At 45.2% G+C, this 24,327-nt stretch overlaps 1 protein-coding gene across 1 annotated transcript; it reads right to left on the bottom strand.

Moving 5' to 3' along the window:
* Window positions 1-182: 182 nt before the first annotated feature.
* LOC310776069 (dnaJ homolog subfamily C member 7-like) lies at window positions 183-22,371 on the bottom strand. Its single transcript, XM_083636219.1, has 14 exons — window positions 22,294-22,371; window positions 15,349-15,437; window positions 14,181-14,305; window positions 12,021-12,134; window positions 11,735-11,809; window positions 9,788-9,906; window positions 9,394-9,547; window positions 8,681-8,845; window positions 6,087-6,178; window positions 5,886-5,959; window positions 5,617-5,763; window positions 5,116-5,271; window positions 1,703-1,786; window positions 183-1,609 (listed from the first exon to the last, which is right to left on the bottom strand). The coding sequence occupies exons 1-14, from the start codon at window positions 22,362-22,364 to the stop codon at window positions 1,572-1,574; spliced, it is 1,503 nt and encodes a 500-aa protein (XP_083492345.1). The 5' UTR covers window positions 22,365-22,371; the 3' UTR covers window positions 183-1,571.
* Between the last annotated feature and the right edge of the window lie 1,956 nt (window positions 22,372-24,327).

The following is a 24,327-nucleotide window of genomic DNA, read 5'->3' as shown; positions in this document are numbered from 1 at the left end:
GGCAGAGAAAATACCAAACAGGTACAAAAATGGGTCAGTTCAGGTGAAGCAATACCTCCTAACACAAGATGCATCAGGTTTCAAATTCAATTTGCTCATACAGGAAGCTGCAACAGTTGGAGATTAGATCAAAGGTATAATTAAAAAAATCTCAACATGCCATCATTACATTAAAAGACAAATCTTTATTTTTTTTCAATAACAAAAGCATGTCTCTTGTTAATACTGTGACATGTTACCACGACAATGGACATTTCCAGCCTACCATCATGGCCCTTAACAGGTGGAAGAAGTGGGGAAGGGCTGTACTGACCAAACGTGCATGACAGCTAGGTGTGACAATGATACAACAGGTTTGGCTTGATAATGTGCAAATAAATGATTTGGGGCCGGTGTGTACATATTCACTTGCAAAATTCATCTGCCTTTAAAGGCCTGACTTGGAAAGGTTTTCCCCAAAACAGAGCACAAAAATATGACAATGTTTTGCCTTTGCAAATGGAGGGCAGCTGGCTCTTCTGTTTTTAAATTATTTAATTGTAAGAAAGTGTGGGGTTAATTGCTCTGCTTAGTCTGGTAAGGCACCACTTTAACTTGGATGGGGACATGAGAGTTGGTCAGTGCTGAGTCTAAGTGGGTATACCTTCAAATGTCATAAGCAACTGAAGAAAACCCCTAGTAGATGTGTGTTGGTTTTGGCCTGTTTCACAATCACTGAAACTCAAAGGGAAGAAGAGGATGGAAAAAAAACACATTTACAACTGATTGGAGTAAAAAACAAAACAAAAAACAAAAGGGAAGACCATAAACACTGGCATTAGGTTGCATACAGTCAGAATTTAGAATATACAATAAATATAAATATACCTAAAGGAAATTGAAGAAAAAGAGAAATTATGAACAAAAACAATGCTTTACATTCCAGTCAACTGTACAATGCAGCATGGAGACTAGACGAAGAGACAAAACCCTGCAGATTGATCCTACAGTCTGCGAGTGAGCCAATAGAACCTGGACTGGACACCCACTCACAACAGGACAGCATTGTCCTCAAGTGCTGTCCTGAGGTCAGTTTTGACATGTACCTTCCAAAATTACATTGATTCTTGCTCTACAGGTAGTCAAGTCTGTCCCAGGAGCATCATAAAAACTCAAACTATGTAGTACTCTTAAGACTAATCATCTATGGCGCTTACACTTCCGATGCATCCCTTCCCTTAGTATTTGGATCACCTTGATCAAAGTATAGCGGCAGTTTTACAAGTTTAGATTCTATTTAGATTTTGGCAATACAGACATGCTCTGAGATAAGCTCATCCACACCTCTCTGAACCATTTGTTAACTTTAAAGGAATAACAATCCTTATCTACAATGTTCCCTTCCTAATTAAAAACTTTGAACCCGTTAGTTTTGTTGTGACGTGACGAGTAAATTTAGGTGATGCAATAACCAAAAAACTCTGGAAAAGGTTTAGTGAGGAGATTCTGTGAAACAAATCAGGAGGTGATTGTGAGTCCAACATAATATTGTCCACTGCAGGGCTGCAATGTTCCCGCACGATAACTTCACTTTAACCAAACTGGAAAAAGAAATTTCCAGGTCCGGCGTCTAGAAAAAGAAAACAAAGAATTCATAATTAATAAGATGTAACGTGACCCATTTTCTCAGTTTCAATAAAGTAACTTAGTGACGTCTACATACTTGAATTATTGGCTTCAAAGTTGAATCCGCCGCCTTGGCCTTGGCCACCAAAGAAGGCCCTGAAGATGTTGTTGGCATCGAAATCTAGAGAGAAAACAAGAGAACACCCAAGACAATTATTCACAAGGTGTGTAAACGGGAAATGAAATCAAAGCATCATTTTGCAGAATGTTCGACCATTACTTTTTATCTCCAAAACAGAACTTCAGTCACCACACAAGAGCAGCTGAAGTACTATGGCTGCAACTATTTGTCAACGTTGTGATCCCCCCATCATAGTACGGTATTTGAGTGTTCTTATTATCTTTCTTGAATAAATTGACCATAGTCCATTGGCTTTGTGTGCATCTCGTTTTGTCATGGTCTGTTTTGTCATGGTCTGTTTTGTCATGGTCTGTTTTGTCATGGTCTGTTTTGTCATGGTCTGGGGGCCATTCCAAAAAATACTGCTTGCCCTAAAGGTCCTTACACATCAAGAGCGATGCGAATATACGGCACGAAATTGCGATGCGAGTTTTGACCCACCTGTCAATCACAGCCACAGATAAACACGATTAAACACGATTTTCAGACGGCAGCCCGTATTTATTGTCACACGAACACACTACAACACATGCATGTGGCCACTACACACACTCATGCTGGTGGCCGGTGAAATATGTCCTCTGCATTTGACCCCTCCAGGCTTGTCGTTTCCTCCAGGGGGCAGGCCAGGAGCAGTGGTCGCTATTTCTTTCCAGCCCCTGGGGACCTTCATTGGACCATCATTGGACCAACTTCAGATGTTGTCGTCACTGGTCGGATGACGATCTTCTGCATGTTTTTAGTGGGGGGTTATGTACGGAGGAACCCCCTGGGGGGTACGGGAAGAACATGCAAACTCCACACAGAAAGGCCCTTTCGATGAGATAGCCCACTGGTAGGCACTGAAGATATGGGGGGGTCACAACTCCAGCGCCCACAGCGTCGCAGGTGGGAATCGAACCCAGGACCTTCGAGCTGTGAGGCGTCAGTGCTTACCACCGCACCCCCCCCCCCCCCCCGACGTAGATGTGTACACGTCGGAAGCGAAATTCTGAAAAATCAACCATGGTTCGAAAAAATAAACCCCGCAATAACGCTCAGCGAAACTTCGCCGTTGGTATGCACGGTTGCATTGACTGATATAGGTTCGGAAAATATTATTGATGTGCAAATTAATTGCACGAAAAAAACGCTCCCGATGTGTAAAAGGACCTTTAGTCTGAGAACACTGTAAAGAAACCCTCTCTAGCTAACTTATTATTATTTATTATTAATAATAATAATAACAATAATAATAGTCACAAAATCTTGGCAATTACCATTTTCTTCATGGACAAATTGCTTTTCTCAGTGGCTGCCTGCCTAGAAATGAGTGCTTTATCTTTTATTGTAGCTATGTAGCTAGAAATATAGCCATAAAGCAGTAGTTTATTTTGGTCTTGAAGGCAATAATAAGCTGAAACATAATTTAAATCTAATGATGGTATTCCTCCTAAAAGTTTGTATAAAATAAATATGTTTTACTGTAAATTATGATAATCTGATAACTAATAATCAACAGTTTCATAACAAATTAATTGTTAGTTGCAGCTCTAGAATGCACAAAAACTTTAAGAGGGGGACGATGATGAGGCGGCACTGGAAACATAACAGAAAGTCACTGCTTTTATTCAATCTGACTCAAACCTACTCTCTCTACTCACATTTCACCATCAAATCTACTGAAATATTTAGATTTCATTTATTATGGATATACAAGACATTTTAATACAAATACAAATACAAATACAAATACAAATACAAATACAAATAAAATACAAATACAAATGCAATGATCTGCCTCTGCCCTGTTCAAAAGCAGAGGCTAGATTTACAGTATACTTGGAAATAAGTTATAACAGATGTAATTAGTGTTTTTTTATGATTCATACTTTGCCTGCCTGAGGTAAACAAATTATTTGGGTAATTCAAGCCAGCTGCACTTTAAATTCTTTATAATTGGTTGCCTTTCTCTGATAAACACAATGCCCAAGTCAGTTGCCTTTGCTCCTCCTACCATTCACCCATGCCCAGGTCAGGTCATTCTATTCTTGAGCTATGCCCATTTGTGAAGTCTCTGGTCATACATCTTGTTATACTACTCTCAAATTCACCATTTGAAGAAAACTTGCATGAAGCGTTGACGAGAGCAGAAATACCGTAAATTCCGGACTATAAGCCGCGGCTTTTTCCCCGTTTTTTGGCCTTTTTTGGCCCCTGCGGCTTATATAACGGTGCGGCTTATCTATGGATTTTTCCAGCAAACGGCCACTCGGGAACCTCCAAAATCTATGGATGTTGGTATGAGGCAGAACGAGAGCAAGACAGACATTATGAGAGCGAGACCCTGATTGGATGATGTTGCAAAAAATGTGCCTCGCGACCTGATTGGAGCACTGTGCCACTACTCTCTCTCAGCCACTACGGTAAAACACCCTCCCTCCTCCCTCGCTCCGGGGGGAAAAAGGCAGCGATTGAGCCTGAAAGACAGTCTGAATGAAATTGAATGTAACATTCCCAATTCTATGTATTACATTCTAAAAAACTAACAGCAACATTTTGGAAGGCTAAGCCACACAACTAGCTCGTTGTAATCTAACATCATGCTTCAAAAGATGGAGAACTGGCTGTGTTACGACGATGGCGGCGATTGAGCCTGAAAGCCATGTCTGAGACAGTAGCGAGACAGGAACAACAACAACAGCAGCAGCAGCAAAGGATCATGCACAAACCCGAGACGAAAGGGACTGTCCGTCAGGGCGCGGACGACTGTGTCAGCAACTCCCTCCCGACTACCAGGAGAAAATTACAAACTTCGGCGAATTCACACAAAGAAAGATCAAGGAATATTCCATCGGACCGGAGCAGATCATAAATATGGATGAAGTGCCTTTGACGTTCGACCTGCCTCTCACTAGGACTGTTAACAAGAAAGGTGAATCGTCCATCACGTTGAGAACCACAGGTCACGAGAGAACGAATTTCACTTGTGTTATTGGCTGCACAGCATCTGGAGTAAAGCTCCCGCCGATGGTGATTTTTAAGCATCTCACAATGTGTGATTTTGTCTGGGGATTAGTGACCTGACTTTTGTTTTGTTGAAATGTTAATAAATGGGAGCTTCCCCAAACAGCCATCTCTTTCCCGACAATCCCCTCTGTGCACGAAGCCTTACATATGGTAATTAAACATCAAAACACCCGCGGCTTATAGACCGGTGCGGCTTATATAAGAAAAAAATAGTCAACTCTGAAGGTGCGGCTTATACACCGGTGCGCCTTATAGTCCGGAATTTATGGTACGTTCTCTTTCATCCAACAAAAATAGAAATGAAGAAATAAAGCACTTACCTCCCCGATCAAAGCCGCCATCGTCCTCCAGGTCGTGTCCATTGTCGTAGCGGACCTTCTTTTTGGGGTCGGAGAGCACAGTGAAGGCCTCGCCCACCTCCTTGAACTTCTTCTCCTCTTCCTTCTGCACGTCCGCAGTCGCCGCACTGTGGCGGTCTGCAAGGCAGCGACAAAGCAAGTCACCCATCATCAAGAGCTCGCCACAACTGACACAGACCACAATTAAACATAATCAAAGCTAGCTGGTGTTCTGCATAAACAGAGTTCTAACAGTTGGTCACCGTGTGATACCATCAATTCAGAATCAGATTAACTTTGATCCCCGAGGGGAAATTAGGACAAATTATATTATATAAATTATTATTATATAATTTATTTATATATATATATATATATATATATATATATATATATATATATATATATATATATATATATATTATTGCCTGAGAACTGACATCCCTAGTGCATGGGCCATGTGAGTGTAAAAGAAGAGGATACCTGGGTGGTGCATAAGGGCCCGTTTGCGATAGGCCTTCTTGATCTCGTCATCGGTGGCGTTCTTGCCGACCCCCAGCACCTTGTAGTAATCTTTCCTCTTGCTCTTTTTCAGCTCCAGCTGGGCTGTCTTCAGCAGATGCTTGTGTTCTACAGAGCAAGAGGGAGAGAGAAGCAAGCCTTATGTGAGCAGCTGAAAACCTAGCCGACTAATACGTTTGTTTTAGACAAATAAATGTACGAAAACAAGACGACACCCGACAGCAGGGTACCTTTGGTCTTTTCCGTCTGGTAGACCTTTTCATAGTCCCGTACAGCTTCTTCATACAGCTCTGTGTCCATGTAACTACAGACACACAAAGTCACTCCAAACAACTGCAGAACACTCGAGAAAAAAACACAATAGAAGACTAATGTACGCAGACTGGAGGGATAGCAGACTGGAGGGAGAGCAGACTGGAGGGATATCATACCACTGGGCTCGTCTCAAGTACGCCTTGATGTAAGAGTCGTCCAGCTTGACTGCACTGGTGCAGTCTTCAATGGCCTGATCGAGTTTCTTCAGCTGTTGATGAGGGAGAAGCAAACGACAGTGAGCTGTAGGGGTGCTCCGATCCGGCTAAGCCACGATCCGATCCCGATTCCTGGGGTCACGATCCGATTCCAGAATCGATTCTCGATTCCAACGATTCTCGATTCCAGAATCTAGAATCGATTCTCAATTATGTAGTTTTATATTGCAATAACACACAAAGGTAAATATAAGACAAAAAATGACAAATGTATTAATGCTGAACTTCAAATTGAACTTCTGTATTACAGTCAGGGCCTAAATTCATTTTGCAAACTAGGGGGGAATTCCCCCCTTATTTTCTTCAGATAAGATGGATTTATAGGCTGGGGGGGATCTATAGACTTTGAGAAGGATTTATAGGTTTTGGGGGGAATACATTAACCAGAGTTCTTAAGTGCAAGAGGTGGTGGCACCGTGGCAGTACAGTACACAAATCACATGAACATTTGGACACTTATTCAGCCGGTATCTTCCATGTTGCGTTCAGGTGCACTGTAAAAAATTTTTTTTTTTTTTTTTTTTTTTTTTTTTTACAATTTTAACACATTCACTGCCAGCCTTTTTTTTTTTACTGTAGGTAGCTTTTGCCAGAGGGTTTTTTTGAGGATTCTGGCTCATTTTACAAGAGCCAAGGATAATTTTCTGCTTGGAGTTTGTCAACACAAAGTTCACAAAAGTACTAATAGAATGTGTGCTTTCTCTGTCTAAAAGAGTTAGTTTGTAGAGTTAGTAGTTATGTAGATATTAGCCGTTGAGTACAGCATGGTTTCAGCGTCTGAGACAAAAAGCGGAGATAATCGCAGTTTTGTGAAATTCAATATCAAACAGTCACTTTAACCATTTATTTTTGGCATCAGTGAGACATCAGACATAAACAATATAGTTCTGAACAGTAATTTCCTCCATAGCAGCACCCGCACCCCCTCTCCTTACAACTCCTCCCTCCGTGGGCGTGTCTCCGTGTTTGTCAGTCACAAGCCAGAGTCTCTCCTGCCTGTCTGAGCAGTGAGCAGCAGCCTCTCTCTGGCGGTCCCTCGTCGGCGAGCATGGATGTGGCTTAATCCGTTCTTGGATTTTCGGTTGAGAGCTTTGACGAAGCCTTGTGTGACTCTAGGCTTATGCTGCGCGCTTCAAAGTGTGCTTTCCACCCAGTCCACCTGTGGAAGCCCCCGGCGCACGGGTGCGCCCGTGTGAAAGGTTTTCGCCTACAGTATGAGAATGAGGCTCGTTCGCTTCTGGGTCCTCGGTTGAGCTCAGCTGGAATGCGTGCGTTTCTGGCCAAACAACACTCAATAGTCTGAGCACCGTCGCCACTCAGTGGGTCGGCGGAATGGATTGCACACGCCCGGCGGCTCTAACAGTATAATAGAAGATGCAAAAGGGCCAGATCAAGGATCCACCGTCAAAAAAAAAAAAACGATTTTTTTGACGTATCCATACGTCGCTGGCAGTTAACGGTTGGATTCTGCTTGACGTATGGATACGTCGCTGGCAGTTAACGTGTTAAGAATCGATTCTTTGGAGTTTGGAATCGATCCAGGAATCGTGGCATTAAGAATTGCGATCCTTTCAGAATCGATTTTTTGGAGCACCCCTAGTGAGCTGAGAGTGGAGAGGAGGGAAGAGCGCCATCGAGCACTGAAACGGTGTGCGTCTGTCCATCCGTTTGAGCCCAGATGTGAGCACGGCATTTGAGCAGTGCTCCAAGATGTGCGCACGAGTTGTAGACTAGACTCCTCCCCCCGGCTCTAGACCCCTCCCCCCGGCTGTAGACTAGACTCCTCCCCCCGGCTCTACAAGGAAGCCAGATTGGAGACCAGGGTACATGCAGGAATCCTGAAGTGAAATGCAATACCTTTTAAGACCTTTTCAATATATTTTAAGAGCTCAACGTCACTTTCGCCACATCAGCGATAGGGGTGGAAAATGTTTTTTACCTCTTTGTTTTTCGCTATTGTTATCTGTCTGTTACCTACTGCTGTAAATGTCTTCATTGTAATAGGGCTCCCTTGAAAATGAGAGCTTGCTCTCAATGGGCTCTCCCCTGTATAAATAAAGGTTAAATAAAAAAATAAAAAAAAATCACGTTTCATCACGATACAATATTATATACGTAGATTCTTTGGACAATTATACAATATTTGCTGATATCACAAAGTCTGCCATGATATGATACAATAGCATATGCTCATTTAACACCATCAGCACAATAGCTACAACAACTACTACAATAGCTAATACCTCTCAAATGTGAGTAAGACTTTTTGATACTTTTTAAGGGCCTTAATTTCCCCTAAATTGATTGATCAACTTTTACTACTTTTCAAGACCCCGCTGATACCCTGGGACACAGAAAGCGGCTCAAAGCCAGTGAAACACGCGCACGCACAGTGCCAGAGACAGGGGAGAGGGCGGTGGGGGAGAAGGGTCCGACCTGCGCCGCAAACCTGCACCGCTTACTTCAACACCTGGGTGTGATTTTGGTCTCTTTACCTTGGCTCCCGCCGTTCCCCTGTTGCAGTAGAGCTTTGCGTTGGTCTTGATGTTGTTGGGGTCTATTTTCAAGGCTTCTGTGTACAGCTGGTAGGCTGCATCATAGCTGCTGTCCTTGAATGCCTGGTTGCCTTCATCTTTCTTGGATTTTAAGGCTTTGGCGTTCTGATTTGGGAGGAGAATAATCAGTCGATATCAAACAAATATGAACCCTCTAAAATATTCTAAATATGTCAGCTTCATGAGTGAGCAGAGCAACGTTCACATCAAAGTCTTGGAGCACGTCTGGGAACCCCCGGAACAGAGAACACAGTCAATTTCAATCCTTCTGTTTTCTTTGTAGCATCGCTGACTCAATTTGAACCATGTTGCTCAACATCATCTTGTCAATTTGTATCATGCCAAAACAGATGAGTAATTCCAAAAGGCAAATGTCATATGTGAATTGGCAGATATTGTATTATGACAAGTTTTCACAAATGTATTCCATGACAGAATTTGCCGTGCAATATTATAGTATTTCATATGAGAATATGCATTATGCAAGATCTTAAAATAACTTATGGTTTCGAAAAAACTTTGACAAATCCAACTCTTCCCCTAAACAAAAGCCCAGTTTGTTTTCTGTTGATTCCACGCTTTGGTCCAGCAAGCTTCAGCTTGATCCCTGCAGCTCAGTAGGAATGACCGGGTGACAAAGCTGACAAACTTACCCTGCAGGCTAGCCGGGCTTTCTCGTGGTCAGGAGCCATGCGCAGAGCCTGGATGAAGAACTGCACAGCTTTATCGATACAGTCCTCGTAGTAAAGACACAGGCCTCGAACGTACAGCGCGTCTGCGTTAGTGGAATCCATCCGCAGGATATCGCTGCGAGAGAACGGATAGAGGATCTGCTGTAAATATTGTATATATTCGAGCCATTGTTTAAAAAGCAAATGGAAAATCTGCCTGAAGCGATTTAGTGTTATTTGCTCTTTAAAAGCTCAACTCAATCCAAAGTGAACAATAGTTAAGAGAAAATGGGGGGAAAAATATGCATCGCTTTTTTTGGCGCAATAATCACCCACCACAGCCACAACGCCAAAAAGCCTGTTTGCCTCTCTCTACCTTGCGACTGACTGGGCTTCCGGGTAGCGACCCAGCAGAGCCAGACACTCCGCCTTGAGGATTTTGAAGCGGTGGCAGGCAGAGGACAGACCTAGGGCCCGGTCCATACAGTACACCACCTGGAGGACGGGCAGACAGGAGAAAAACACTAGGTCTAAAACTACTCACACTGCAATTACATTCAAACATGATAAAGAGCCAAATGTTGGTATTTCTAACAAATTTCTAAATATTATTTATAATATATTTATAATACAATATTACCTCCTGAGCTGTAGCTCAGGAGGTAGAGCGGGTCGTCCACTAATCGCTTTGGATAAAAGAGGTCGGTGGTTCGATTCCCGGCTCCTCCAGTCTGCATGTCGAAGTGTCCTTGGGCAAGACACTGAACCCCAAATTGCTCCCGTTGGTGTGCCAGCACCCTGCGTGGTAGCCTGCCGCCATCGGTGTGTGAATGGGTGAATGTACCTACTGACTGTAAAGCGCTTTGGATAAAAGCGCTATATAAATGCAGACCATTTTACCATCTATATTGTTCATATATACAGGGTTCATATACACATTTTTGACCAATGGTTTTCCACGACTTTAAACCAAATTTCCATGACCAAACATTTTGTGAGGTCTCGGTGGATGTATATGAAAAAGTGAGTATGTAACTACTAACGGATAACAATAATTGAAAAACTTCGATCTTGGTATTTTTAGGCTGAATGGTGATAGGTGATATATGTCTCTGTATTTTCTACGAAGTGGGCTAAATGTTCAGTTATAACTAAGTAGGCCTAGGCGATATGGACAAAATCACTGGACAATATATTTACACAATGAGATTGTTGATAATCATCAGTAATGTGTATATAATAATGACTAAGTGGTTATAATGACGATGTTTGTGGATAGCTATTAAATGAACTAAAAGGGAGCTACAGTGTCTTCTTTGTTAAATTGGTGGCTGGTGGTAACTTCAGAAAATGACACTACTTTACTGTAATGCAGCCTTTAAAAGCAGGCAGGCAACACATATGCCATATCACCATATCACAAAGACGATATCTAGTTTCATATCACGATATAGATATAACATTGAGGGGAATTGCGTGTGTGCGGGTGTGCGCGCCGTCACCGACTTCCGAAGATTATGTATTTCCGTATGGTAGTTGCTGAATGCGTTTTGAGAGGACGCATTGCATTTACACTTGTGTTAAATGTTGTCATAATGCGTCCCTGACCACCTCCGGAGGTGGTTTGGCCGATCAGATTGCAATCCTTCTTCAATGCGTTTTGGGGGTGTTTACACCTGTACTTTCAAGTGATAAAATACAATCGGATTGCAATCTGATGGCAGAAAACGCATGTTAATGCCAGGTGTAAATGGCCTCTATGATTGCATGAATGACGCTTGGCAGAAAAACATTATTATTCTTATTAGATTTAATTGATTATGAATCACTATAGGTTATAGGGACATTAAAGTTCCTTTGTTTGACATTTTAATTGAATTTAAAAAGTGTATTTATCAAAGTTTTTCTGATGTAAAATGGGTCTCTTGTGAAGTTAAATGAGCCTGCATGGTGTTGTTTCACACACACACACACACACACACACACACACACACACACACACACACACACACACACACACACACACACACACACACACACACACACACACACACACACACACACACACACACACACACACACACAGATCATGAATGCTCATTGCTGTGTGTTGACATTGACATTTTGATGTCAAAATGACATCAAAATGTCATTTTGATGTCATTTTGACCCATGTCTTTTCCAGGCCTGGAATTTACAATTTTCAAATTCTGTGACTTTCCCAGATTTTTCATCAGCGTACAAACCCTGTATATACCTGGCCTTTGCAGTGAAACTAACAGTACGACAAGAGGTTTCTATGATATCAATGGATGTTAGGTACCTTTCTGAAATCCCGCTTTTCAAAGCCAAAGTCTGCCATTCGTTCATACTCCAGGACTGATGTGGCATTCTTATGCTGAAAAACAATTACAAAACAGCAATACTCAGCACTATCTTAACAGTGAGAATACACAGTTTCATACACAGAGTGAAAAATTAGCAGCATAAGACCCCAACGACTCAAAAGATTATTATTATTTTTATTTATTTTATTTATTACAGGAACTGAATAAAAGGTGAAAAGTTAAGTTGCTCTTCAACAGCAACGGCATCAGGAGAAACCTCACCTCCTGCTGGGCCCGGCTATTGCTGGGCTCCAGTTCCAGAACCTTCTGAAAGCAGCGGCTAGCTGCCATGGCATTTCCCAAAAATAGGTGGCACTTGCCTTCACGCAGATGGCCCTGTGGGACAGTAATGAAAACACTTCCTTGTTAGGATATAAAACCTCTACAATAACAATCCCTACTCTACTGTACAGGTGCAACCAGGGTTCGGAGAGAATCGCACGCTGAGGATGATTCTCTTGTTCTTGTTATCGACCGCATCATGCATCACATGATCGTCTGTTTAAACTGAGCTTCATGAAGCAGTCATCGAGCCACACGGCCTGTTGGGAGTCTGTTTAAACTGACCTTCATGAAGCAGTCATCGAGCCGCACGGCCTGCTGGGAGTCTGTTTAAACTGACCTTCATGAAGCAGTCATCGAGCCGCACGGCCTGTTGGGAGTCTGTTTAAACTGAGCTTCATGAAGCAGTCATCGAGCCGCACGGCCTGTTGGGAGTCTGTTTAAACTGAGCTTCATGAAGCAGTCATCGAGCCGCACGGCCTGCTGGGAGTCTGTTTAAACTGACCTTCATGAAGCAGTCATCGAGCCGCACGGCCTGCTGGGAGTCTGTTTAAACTGAGCTTCATGAAGCAGTCATCGAGCCGCACGGCCTGCTGGGAGTCTGTTTAAACTGAGCTTCATGAAGCAGTCATCGAGCCGCACGGCCTGTTGGGAGTCTGTTTAAACTGACCTTCATGAAGCAGTCATCGAGCCGCACGGCCTGCTGGGAGTCTGTTTAAACTGACCTTCATGAAGCAGTCATCGAGCCGCACGGCCTGCTGGGAGTCTGTTTAAAATGAGCTTCATGAAGCAGTCATCGAGCCGCACGGCCTGCTGGGAGTCTGTTTAAACTGACCTTCATGAAGCAGTCATCGAGCCGCACGGCCTGTTGGGAGTCTGTTTAAACTGAGCTTCATGAAGCAGTCATCGAGCCGCACGGCCTGTTGGGAGTCTGTTTAAACTGACCTTCATGAAGCAGTCATCGAGCCGCACGGCCTGCTGGGAGTCTGTTTAAACTGACCTTCATGAAGCAGTCATCGAGCCGCACGGCCTGCTGGGAGTCTGTTTAAACTGAGCTTCATGAAGCAGTCATCGAGCCGCACGGCCTGCTGGGAGTCTGTTTAAACTGAGCTTCATGAAGCAGTCATCGAGCCGCACGGCCTGTTGGGAGTCTGTTTAAACTGACCTTCATGAAGCAGTCATCGAGCCGCACGGCCTGCTGGGAGTCTGTTTAAACTGACCTTCATGAAGCAGTCATCGAGCCGCACGGCCTGCTGGGAGTCTGTTTAAACTGAGCTTCATGAAGCAGTCATCGAGCCGCACGGCCTGCTGGGAGTCTGTTTAAACTGAGCTTCATGAAGCAGTCATCGAGCCGCACGGCCTGCTGGGAGTCTGTTTAAACTGACCTTCATGAAGCAGTCATCGAGCCGCACGGCCTGCTGGGAGTCTGTTTAAACTGAGCTTCATGAAGCAGTCATCGAGCCGCACGGCCTGCTGGGAGTCTGTTTAAACTGACCTTCATGAAGCAGTCATCGAGCCGCACGGCCTGCTGGGAGTCTGTTTAAACTGAGCTTCATGAAGCAGTCATCGAGCCGCACGGCCTGCTGGGAGTCTGTTTAAACTGAGCTTCATGAAGCAGTCATCGAGCCGCACGGCCTGCTGGGAGTCTGTTTAAACTGACCTTCATGAAGCAGTCATCCAGCCGCACGGCCTGTTGGGAGTCTGTTTAAACTGACCTTCATGAAGCAGTCATCGAGCCGCACGGCCTGCTGGGAGTCTGTTTAAACTGACCTTCATGAAGCAGTCATCGAGCCGCACGGCCTGCTGGGAGTCTGTTTAAACTGACCTTCATGAAGCAGTCATCGAGCCGCACGGCCTGCTGGGAGTCTGTTTAAACTGAGCTTCATGAAGCAGTCATCGAGCCGCACGGCCTGCTGGGAGTCTGTTTAAACTGACCTTCATGAAGCAGTCATCGAGCCGCACGGCCTGCTGGGAGTCTGTTTAAACTGACCTTCATGAAGCAGTCATCGAGCCGCACGGCCTGCTGGGAGTCTGTTTAAACTGACCTTCATGAAGCAGTCATCGAGCCACACGGCCTGCTGGGAGTCTGTTTAAACTGACCTTCATGAAGCAGTCATCGAGCCGCACGGCCTGCTGGGAGTCTTCTAAGGCCTCTCGAAAGCGACAGAGCATCATCAGAGTGGCGGCCCTGTTGCCATAGTAACTGGCATTTTTGGGGCACGCATCTTGGGAAAAAGGACAAAAAAGCACAGGTAAACTTAGCCCTTTTCTTAACACAGCAGGTTTCATGCTTTGTTGTATGAAATATAGGTACAAATGACAGAACAGATAGTCTTCAGTGAACTATTTCTGTTTCTGGTTACTGACAAGGGAACCATCTTTGCAGTACTTACTGCAGTGCAAACTTTCTGCAGTGCTTACTGCTAAGATTTCTCATTTTTAAGTTTAAAATTACAGGGACAGTGCAAATTAATAAACATTTATGTAAATGTGCCAGTTTAGCCAGCTTGGCTAGTTTTCAACTGTAGTCCCTGGGCAGGTATGGCTCCATAGGCCCATGTCAACACAGTAAAGCAGGGGTGGCCAAACTTTTTTGGTTGTGGGCTGCATACAGAAAAATATAAGGAGTCGCGGGCCAAACAATATTAAGCGCGGCAGTTTTCGCGGCAAAAAAATTGGACCAGAAAACCCTTGTGCCATCAAAAATTGAATTTCTACCTAAATAAATATATGACACATAGTTTATTGATGCGCTCACCTATTACAATGGGTATTTCTGTATGTTATAACATTTTCTTTTCCTGTGCCAACAGGTTAAGACAGAGATAATTTAACATAACATTAGTATTAAACATTAATTAATTTATTTTTATTTTTAATAAATAGACCATGTCAGGGTGCCCAAGTATAACCCATTTTCAATGGTTTTAAATTGAAAAAACGAAATGGGGGGAATCCGTTTTTTTGTTTTTGTTTTTCAGTTTCTTTTTCTTAATGTTTTTGTTTTTCCGTTTTTTCCCCCGTTTTCGTTTTCCATTTTAAACTTTGAAACAGAAAAACGCAAAAACGTTTTTAGCAATTTTTTTTTTTTTTTCTAAATTCATGGCGGGCCACTTAAAAACGGGCAGCGGGCCGCAGTTGGCCCGCGGGCCGTAGTTTGGCCAACCCTGCAGTAAACATTTTCCTGGTACAGTTCAAAGGTATCTGGTGAGAAGTGAGAACTTAATTCCAGTGTCAAGACGTATGGAGTTTGGAGCAGCACTCTCACCGATGGCCTTTGTGTAGTAGTTGAACGCCTCACAGTAATCTTTCTGGATGTACAAGGCATTTCCTTTCTCTTTGAAGCCTTCAGCCTCACTGGAGAGGAGAGAGGAAACAACTGAGGTCAACATGGGACAGACAGACAGCACAGCTACTTTACAGGAGGTGTAAATAAACAACATGGGACAGACAGCACAGCTACTTTACAGGAGGTGTAAATAAACAACATGGGACAGACAGCACAGCTACTTTACAGGAGGTGTAAATAAACAACATGGGACAGACAGCTACTTTACAGGAGGTGTAAATAAACAACATGGGACAGACAGCACAGCTACTTTACAGGAGGTGTAAATAAACAACATGGGACAGACAGCTACTTTACAGGAGGTGTAAATAAACAACATGGGACAGACAGCACAGCTACTTTACAGGAGGTGTAAATAAACAACATGGGACAGCACAGCTACTTTACAGGAGGTGGAAATAAACAACATGGGACAGACAGCACAGCTACTTTACAGGAGGTGGAAATAAACAACATGGGACAGCACAGCTACTTTACAGGAGGTGGAAATAAACAACATGGGACAGACAGCACAGCTACTTTACAGGAGGTGGAAATAAACAGATACGATACAAACCAATTATAATCCATTCAGCAATAAACCATGTCAACACCGCTCTCAACAAGTCAGGTAAGCAGAAGGTAATATTTAGAGAAAGATTTGTGCTTTTAACAGAGGCTTATGACCTTGATCAGGTTAGGTTGCAACTAGTCTCACTGGCCAGTCTCCTCTCCCTTCCGTCCGAGGAGTCTAGCGCCGCAGGTCTCCATAGTGGGATTGCGATGGGCGGCGCTTAGCGGCAGTGCCCTTGGAAAATAGTTTCAAACAATCCAACTTGCCGTATTCAGCGTGTAGCAACGAGCTAGCGTGTAGGTTTCTGCCGTTAGCTTGCTAGCTAGTTAGCGTTGTTGTTTTCCCTGAGGCGGCAGGGCACTATTTACAGCGACACACAGGGAGGAGGGAGCGGAAGCCACTCTGATTGACATGGTCGGAGCCAATGACAGAGCTTCTTACGCGGCGAGCAGGAATCCGGCAGCGTCTGAAACCGACGCCTCCAATGGGAGAGCAGATTAGAGCAGAGGAGGGTTTATCCCAGTTATGGAGACCTGTGGCTGGCCAGCGAGACTAGGTTGCAACAGACTTCCAGTAAGAACATTTTTCTGTTCTTCCGGATGTGTAATTATGGGTTTGTTTTCACCCGCAGAGATGGCGCTGTTTCCCCGCTGGGAAACAGAAGAACAACGGCCATATCCAATGGAAAAGACAGAAATCACAGGCTCTGGCATGTTTATAGGGGCTCGGTATTGGAAACTAAGCAATATTTCGGAACACTGATTCTCCTTTGGGACGGACAACAACCTTAGGCCGGGTGCCACTTCAAGACTCAGAAAGAAGAATGAAGGCTGAGTCTGGCGTTGAGTCTAGACTAGGGTTGTGCCGATTGGCGATCAGATCATATATTGCCGACTCAATGGCTGAAATGACGATTGATTTTCCATAGCCGATCGATCGGCCCCGCCCCCCATGTGTGGCTGCTCCCTGACCCCTCCCCCCATGTGTGGCTGCTCCCTGACCCCGCCCCCCATGTGTGGCTGCTCCCTGACCCCTCCCCCCATGTGTGGCTGCTCCCTGACCCCTCCCCCCGTGTGTGGCTGCTCCCTGACCCCTCCCCCCATGTGTGGCTGCTCCCTGACCCCGCCCCCCATGTGTGGCTGCTCCCTGACCCCTCCCCCCATGTGTGGCTGCTCCCTGACCCCGCCCCCCATGTGTGGCTGCTCCCTGACCCCTCCCCCCATGTGTGGCTGCTCCCTGACCCCGCCCCCCATGTGTGGCTGCTCCCTGACCCCTCCCCCCATGTGTGGCTGCTCCCTGACCCCTCCCCCCGTGTGTGGCTGCTCCCTGACCCCTCCCCCCGTGTGTGGCTGCTCCCTGACCCCGCCCCCCCGTGTGTGGCTGCTCCCTGACCCCGCCCCCCGTGTGTGACTGCTCCCTGACCCCGCCCCCCCGTGTTTGGCTGCTCCCTGACCCCGCCCCCCCGTGTGTGGCTGCTCCCTGACCCCTCCCCCCGTGTGTGGCTGCTCCCTGACCCCGCCCCCCCGTGTGTGGCTGCTCCCTGACCCCGCCCCCCTGTGTGTGGCTGCTCCCTGACCCCGCCCCCCCGTGTGTGGCTGCTCCCTGACCCCGCCCCCCTGTGTGTGGCTGCTCCCTGACCCCGCCCCCCCGTGTGTGGCTGCTCCCTGACCCCGCCCCCCTGTGTGTGGCTGCTCCCTGACCCCTCCCCCCGTGTGTGGCTGCTCCCTGACCCCGCCCCCCGTCTGTGGCTGCTCCCTGACCCCTCCCCCCGTGTGTGGCTGCTCCCTGACCCCGCCCCCCGTGTGTGACTGCTCCCTGACCCCGCCCCCCGTCTGTGGCTGCTCCCTGACCCCGCCCCCCGTCTGTGGCTGCTCCCTGACCCCTCCCCCCGTGTGTGGCTGCTCCCTGAGAGCAGAGATGCGACGCAGCAGTTTGACTGAGCAGAGTGTGTGTTCAGACCAGAACATTAACAAACGCTACTAGCCTACTGCCTTCAAACATGTTTCTGATGTCCGCAACGAGCCCCGCCACAAAAATCTTTAATTACAAATCTCCCCGCAGTCGCCCGTCCCCCGATCCGTCTCATCTTCTCTTCCCATTCTCCACATGCCGCGTGCAAAACTACTCTGTGCAAAACTACATAAGAGTAACGTTATATGTAGATGGAGGCAGGCATAATCAGACCAGCTCAGTGGCCTTGTGGTCTGAGTGTCCGCCCTGAGACTGGGAGGTCGTGAGTTCGATCCCCGGCCGAGTCATACCAAAGACTATAAAAATGGGACCCATTTGCCTCCCTGCTTGGCACTCAGCATCAAAGGGTTGGAATTGGGGGGTTAAATCACCATGTGATTCCCGAGCGCGGCGCTGCTGCTGCTCACCGCTCCCCCAGGGGATGGGTCAAATGCGGAGAACAAATTTCACACATTGTGTGACAATCAGTGGGACTTTACTTTACCTAATAATGACCGATGAATAAAACGTTGTTAGATCGTAGTTTTGCGCCGCTGTCAGTCAGAGGCTGTAATTAATCGTCCTACGTGTCTGTCGTGCAGTGCTGCGGGAAGATGAAAGCAATCCATTCCAGTCTGTCCAAACTTAATACCGATCTAATCTCAGTTAGTATGAGATGCAGGGAAATCTATTATAGAAGCCGATGTGTTTAGAATTGCATTGTCACGTTGTCCACTAGACAGTCTTGCTATAGTATAGCGTTATATTTTACACGTTTGCTATACTTAAACTGCCATGAGATTTGCGGAGATGACGGCGAGGATGAAAGTCGCTGTGTGGGGGGAGGCTCACTTTTAAAAGTCTGTAGGCTACGTGTGTCCATGTGCTTAATTGGTGCGACAATATCACTGCATCTCATGTTCAGTTTAACATTACGGTATTAGTATCTTATCTTATCAACGTTACTCCCAGCAGATGGTGCTCAGCAGGCAAGCCAGTGGAGAACGAGAGTGAAGAAAGAGACGGACTGAGACACAGAGCAAAGGGCAAGCAGAGCAGGGCTGCAATCAGACCTTACTAACAAGGCTCACACACACACACACACATCACCGCGGACACCAGAAACATGTCAAAATATACAGCAAAATATTTATATATTTTCTATCTTGTTTTTACATTGTTTCCACTAGACCCCCGGTTGTATATTTTTATGTTTCTGCCTGTTCTCTGTGAAGGGCTATTGCCAGGAAGCATATCCGGCCTTAATTAATCTAATATGTAATTATTTATATTTGTAAATTCTACTAGTAGAATATATGCTATGTACATGTTCTGTATATTCTGTAACTTTTCTGAAGTCCTTATCTGTGTACGCTTACCTGGTAACTGATTTGATTATTGAATGTAGTTCTGGTTTGATTGTATTTATACGCCATGTCCGCTTGTCTCGGCATAACGCTGATGAAGGCTACCCGCTGAAACGCGTCCGTTGTTACTGGTGTACAAGCTAAGTATTAAAAAACCTAAAGGACTTTTTTGAGTGCTGGCCGTCTGTTCTCTTTTTCTTTTCTTTTTTTTGGGGGGGGGGGGGGGGGGGGTGCGATGACATTGTGCATTGCCGATGTCAAAGGGTGGCGATTGGACGATCTGACTGCGGTCAAGATCAACTCTAGTCTCTAGACAACCCCTTGGCGTAAAAATGCTCCCCCTCGGCAAGAGACTGAGGTCTGTAAGGTCTGTAAAGACCAAAACCTCTTGTCACAATAACAGCTTCCTTCCAACCGCCATCGGCCTCATCAACAAGACTCCAAAGCCCCCACGAATGAGGACTATTCACAGATACTAGTGGACTGGAGAGTTAGTGCACGTGGACCGGAGAGTTAGTGCACGTTCACACCATACGACAAAGAAACGCCAAAGCCACGCAGTTTCAATTCAGCGTCCTTGTTAACAGGCGAGTCCGTTCACACCGGCCGCACGCCATGCCACGCTGACGCCACACCAAAGCCACGCTGATCCGATTTCAGCTCCTGTTCTATTTTCCAAGTGTGCCGCACACTGATCCTGAGCTGCCAGGCAGGCACTCAATGCATTTTGTGAGGGGTCGGAGGGGCCGGAGCAGCAGCTCCGACCGGCCACTGAGGAAAAGTGTGGTTCTGGTGTGACTTCTTTGGCGTCAGATCAGCTTGAGTCTGCTTCAAGCTTCAGTTCGGCATGGCTTTGGCGTATGGTGTGTTCGGCCACTTAGGCCCACCCGTCTGCTCAGCCAGGAAGGATGACATCATCACTGATGACATCATTGCTCGAGTGACATCACATCATTAAAAAATCCGGCTCAGTCAGGCCACCCGCACGGGTGCTGTTTACACTCCCTGAATGTTTCGGCCGATCGCATGTAAAATGTCATAACTGTGGCTGGACAAAATACTGCTCACCGACACTTATCATTCTTAGTAGTAGATAGATAGTGGCAGTGTTGCCAGATGGGCGGGTTTTGGGCATGTTTCCTCCTCAAAATATTTGGGGTGGTTTTGTGTGCGTTTTGGTGGTTTTTGAACACCTTTTGGGCAGGAAACCATCGGGCGGGACTGCACCTTGGGACTGATTGTCTTTCTGTATTGTTTTTTTTTTTGTCTTGGTTGCATACTAGTCCAATTCGGGGTAATCTCGCCATTCCGAAGTGTCGGCATTCCGATCATTGACTTCTACGCTTTCGGCGAGGCGGCCCTTTTTATCTCCAAAAAAGGTTTCGCCATTGCGAAAGATATTAGGTCCGCCTTTCCGACATAGCATCTTGAGTTATTTAGCCTACAGGGGTGGGAGAGGTTAGGTTCTGGGGGAGGTTAGGTTTAGGCGTGGGGGGTTGGAGAGGTTAGGTTTAGGGTTAGGGTCTGCAGGAGGTTAGGTTTAGGCGTGGGGGGTGGGAGAGGTTAGGTTTAGGGTTAGGGTCTGCAGGAGGTTAGGTTTAGGCATGGGGGGTGGGAGAGGTTAGGTTTAGAATGTCGGTATTTCGGAGTGCCGACATTTCGGCTAGCGTGTAGGTTTCTGCCGTTAGCTTGCTAGCTAGTTAGCGTTGTTGTTTTCCCTGAGGCGGCAGGGCACTATTTACAGCGACACACAGGGAGGAGGGAGCGGAAGCCACTCTGATTGACATGGTCGGAGCCAATGACAGAGCTTCTTACGCGGCGAGCAGGAATCCGGCAGCGTCTGAAACCGACGCCTCCAATGGGAGAGCAGAGTAGAGCAGAGGAGGGTTTATCCCAGTTATGGAGACCTGCGGCTGGCCAGCGAGACTAGGTTGCAACAGACTTCCAGTAAGAACATTTTTCTGTTCTTCCGGATGTGTAATTATGGGTTTGTTTTCACCCGCAGAGATGGCGCTGTTTCCCCGCTGGGAAACAGAAGAACAACGGCCATATCCAATGGAAAAGACAGAAATCACAGGCTCTGGCATGTGGCGTTGGAGAGGTTAGGTTTAGGGTTAGGGTCTGCAGGAGGTTAGGTTTAGGCGTGGGGGGTGGGAGAGGTTAGGTTTCGGGTTAGGGTCTGCAGGAGGTTAGGTTTAGGCATGGGGGGTGGGAGAGGTTAGGTTTAGAATGTCGGTATTTCGGAGTGCCGACATTTCGGAATGCCGAGGTGTCCCCAGTCAAATTCCTCGTATGTAATCTTTTTGTTATAATAGTTTGTATAACGTTAAAGCGTTAATCGCGACAGTTAACGTCAGCTGTTTTAGGACGGTGGTAGGTTAACGTTATTAGAAACGAAAGCTAAAAATCAAGCTGCCTTGCGTCGTTGCGTGGAAAGTTCTCGAAAGCGGAAAACTGCTATCAGCTGATGTTTCAAATGCCTGTCTTCAACTTCAGTGTGTCACCGCCCAAACAAATGAAATAGCTATAACGTTATTAACTAATGTCATAGCTACCACATGGCCATCAAAATATTTATTCTTGGGTAACGTTAACTGCAGTTTAACTTACTCACTGACTCAAACACGTCAATTTATTTGTTCAAGACTAGACATGAAGTTGCCATTAGCTAACACTGTAGTTTCGTGGGGTTTTCCACTCTTATCGAAACTAATCTAACGTTAGTGTCAACGCCTGCCATTTGCCAACCCGATCAACGTTAAGTCTTATCGCTATAACTCAACGTTACAGAAGAATAACGTACATAATAGCGTTTCCCAGGAAGCTAGCCAAGTTAGCTTGTCCACCTGAGCGCATTGTTGTTTGCTAACGTTAGCCTAGCCGAGGCCCCGCTGGAGAATTAACTAGGTCAGTGTGTCACATGGAAATCCGCCTCTGGATTTTGTCGCATGAAACAAACATCATGTTTAAATATTGCAGACAAACAATGTTTACCGTTCCAGGTCCTCTTGATTGAGGATGTGGGCTTCTGTTTCCATCGGCATGTCGATGTCAACAGCTGCCATTTTTTTACCCCCAAAAGGAGCTACGAACACACGCAATTTCCGGGAATAGGTCGCTCCAAAGTTTGGCCAGAGCTCATTGGTCAAACAGTGGTCTGCGTCTGCGCAGACAGATCCCAGGCTGGAGGGCTGGACATGACTATTTATTTATAGCTGTTGTCAATCGATTACCTCTTTGAGCAGCCTTGCCCATATGGGAGCAATCTAGAGATTTCATATGCATTATTATATCTTTGAAGTCAAAATACCTCCGGGTTGTAGAGAGGTCATGTGATTCTGTACAGGTCTTCTCTAAAAAAAAGTACTGGATGGAATACTGTATCAATAAATGTAGTGGGTGGGTAGGCCTACTGAAAATCTATAAATGCAATTACTCCCATTCAAAGAAGGACTCAATAGTGAAAATTACCATTTGAGAAACCTACCTGGTTAATAAATAACTCAAAGTACAAGTTACTTGCCATTTAAAAAAGCCCTTGGAAACCATAAATAAATGTGTTTTGAGTATGTCACACACACCACAGAAAAATGTATTATTAACCAGCCCGGCCAAATTTTAAAGGTAGAGGCACTTCAACCCGATTGGTTCGCAGAGCTTATTCTGTAACAAGTCTGGAGCACACCCACTTCAAACCAAACATCAGGAACGGTACAAACACTTAAAGGTCCCATCTTGTGTAATTATAGGGCCAGAGGCTTTAATATTTTTACGGTGTGTGTGGGCCAGCGCAAAATAATGAGGAAAAAACAGCACTTGTTTAATAGTTGTTTTTTATTGAGGTAAAAGCTGCCTACAGTAATGTGAGTAAATGTACATGTATTAGTTACTTCCACACTTGGACTTCGGTTGATCTTATCCTGGGTTGACCAGGGGATGGCGCTAGAGTGCTGTCTAGAACATCTCAATGGATTGCCAGGTGTACGATGGAGTCTACTAGTATGACCTTGGCTTGAGTTAATGTATCAGAGTCAATACTTGGTGAAAGATGGCTTCAAAGCAACTTATTCAATCTATTCATGGTTTATTCAATATTTTGGACAATGATCATTATGGAACATTCATATGTTCTAAAAATGTATATTCACACACACACACACACACACACACACACACACACACACACACACACACATATATATATTCGGTATATATTATATATATATATATTTATCTTTTTTTTTACACCTTTCAGTCCCCTGCAATCACACTGACGATAGAAGTCAGTGAATGTGTGCCTTGAATCAAACCGTGTTACACACTTTAGCCTTCTTCACAGCAAAACCATGATGAATATACAGAAATGATTTGTGGGATTAAAGCTCACTCAAATGACAGTCTGAAGAAAGAAACAACCACAATTGCGTAAAAAAACATAGTATTTATCAGGTCATATACAATACAGTAAGTTTTTTTTAAATGAATGAACAATAATTTACATTATTGCAATGGATGCACAGTTATACTAGTCATGATTTTCACCAGGTGACATTAAAATACAACTTCAAAATACATATTGCTTAGGATGATTCAGCACAATTGAGTATGTGTGTGTTTGGGGGGGTGTTGCTAAAATGAGAGAAGGTAGTTATTTAATACAACTATAAAACTTAACAGGTTTAACTGCAAATGTCAAAACCACTTGTAATATTTAAGGATTTAAGGATGATGAGGATATTTTGGGGAACAGCACATAAGACTGCCACTATCAGGCTGTGCAAAACCTGAACTCATCTATCTCACCAACGTCTCAACAGTTTTTTTATGGCTCATGTCAAACATGAGCTTTCTTTTCAGAGTGGATGCAGACAACAAGAGTTCATAAACTCATAAGCACTAAATCTAATAGTTAACTTCCCCTCCATCTAGTCTCCATCTGTGTCAATATACTTGGCATCATATCGGGGTAGCGGTTGATTGTCACCTTGTTATACAGAGAGAGAGAGAGAGAGAGAGAGAGAGAATGAG

This window comes from Poromitra crassiceps, assembly GCF_964638095.1.
Source record: "Poromitra crassiceps genome assembly, chromosome: 4".
NCBI lineage: Eukaryota > Metazoa > Chordata > Actinopteri > Beryciformes > Melamphaidae > Poromitra > Poromitra crassiceps.
This window is presented reverse-complemented; position numbering and strand designations above follow the sequence as displayed.

Coding starts and splice junctions, on each gene's coding strand:
- LOC310776069 (XM_083636219.1), bottom strand. CDS start 22,364: ATGGCAGCTGTTGACATCGACATGCCGATGGAAACAGAAGCCCACATC. Junction 11,810..12,020: donor ATAGCCGGGCCCAGCAGGAG/GTGAGGTTTCTC, acceptor ATTGTTTTTCAG/CATAAGAATGCCACATCAGT. Junction 9,907..11,734: donor AAAAGCGGGATTTCAGAAAG/GTACCTAACATC, acceptor CCCGTCCTCCAG/GTGGTGTACTGTATGGACCG.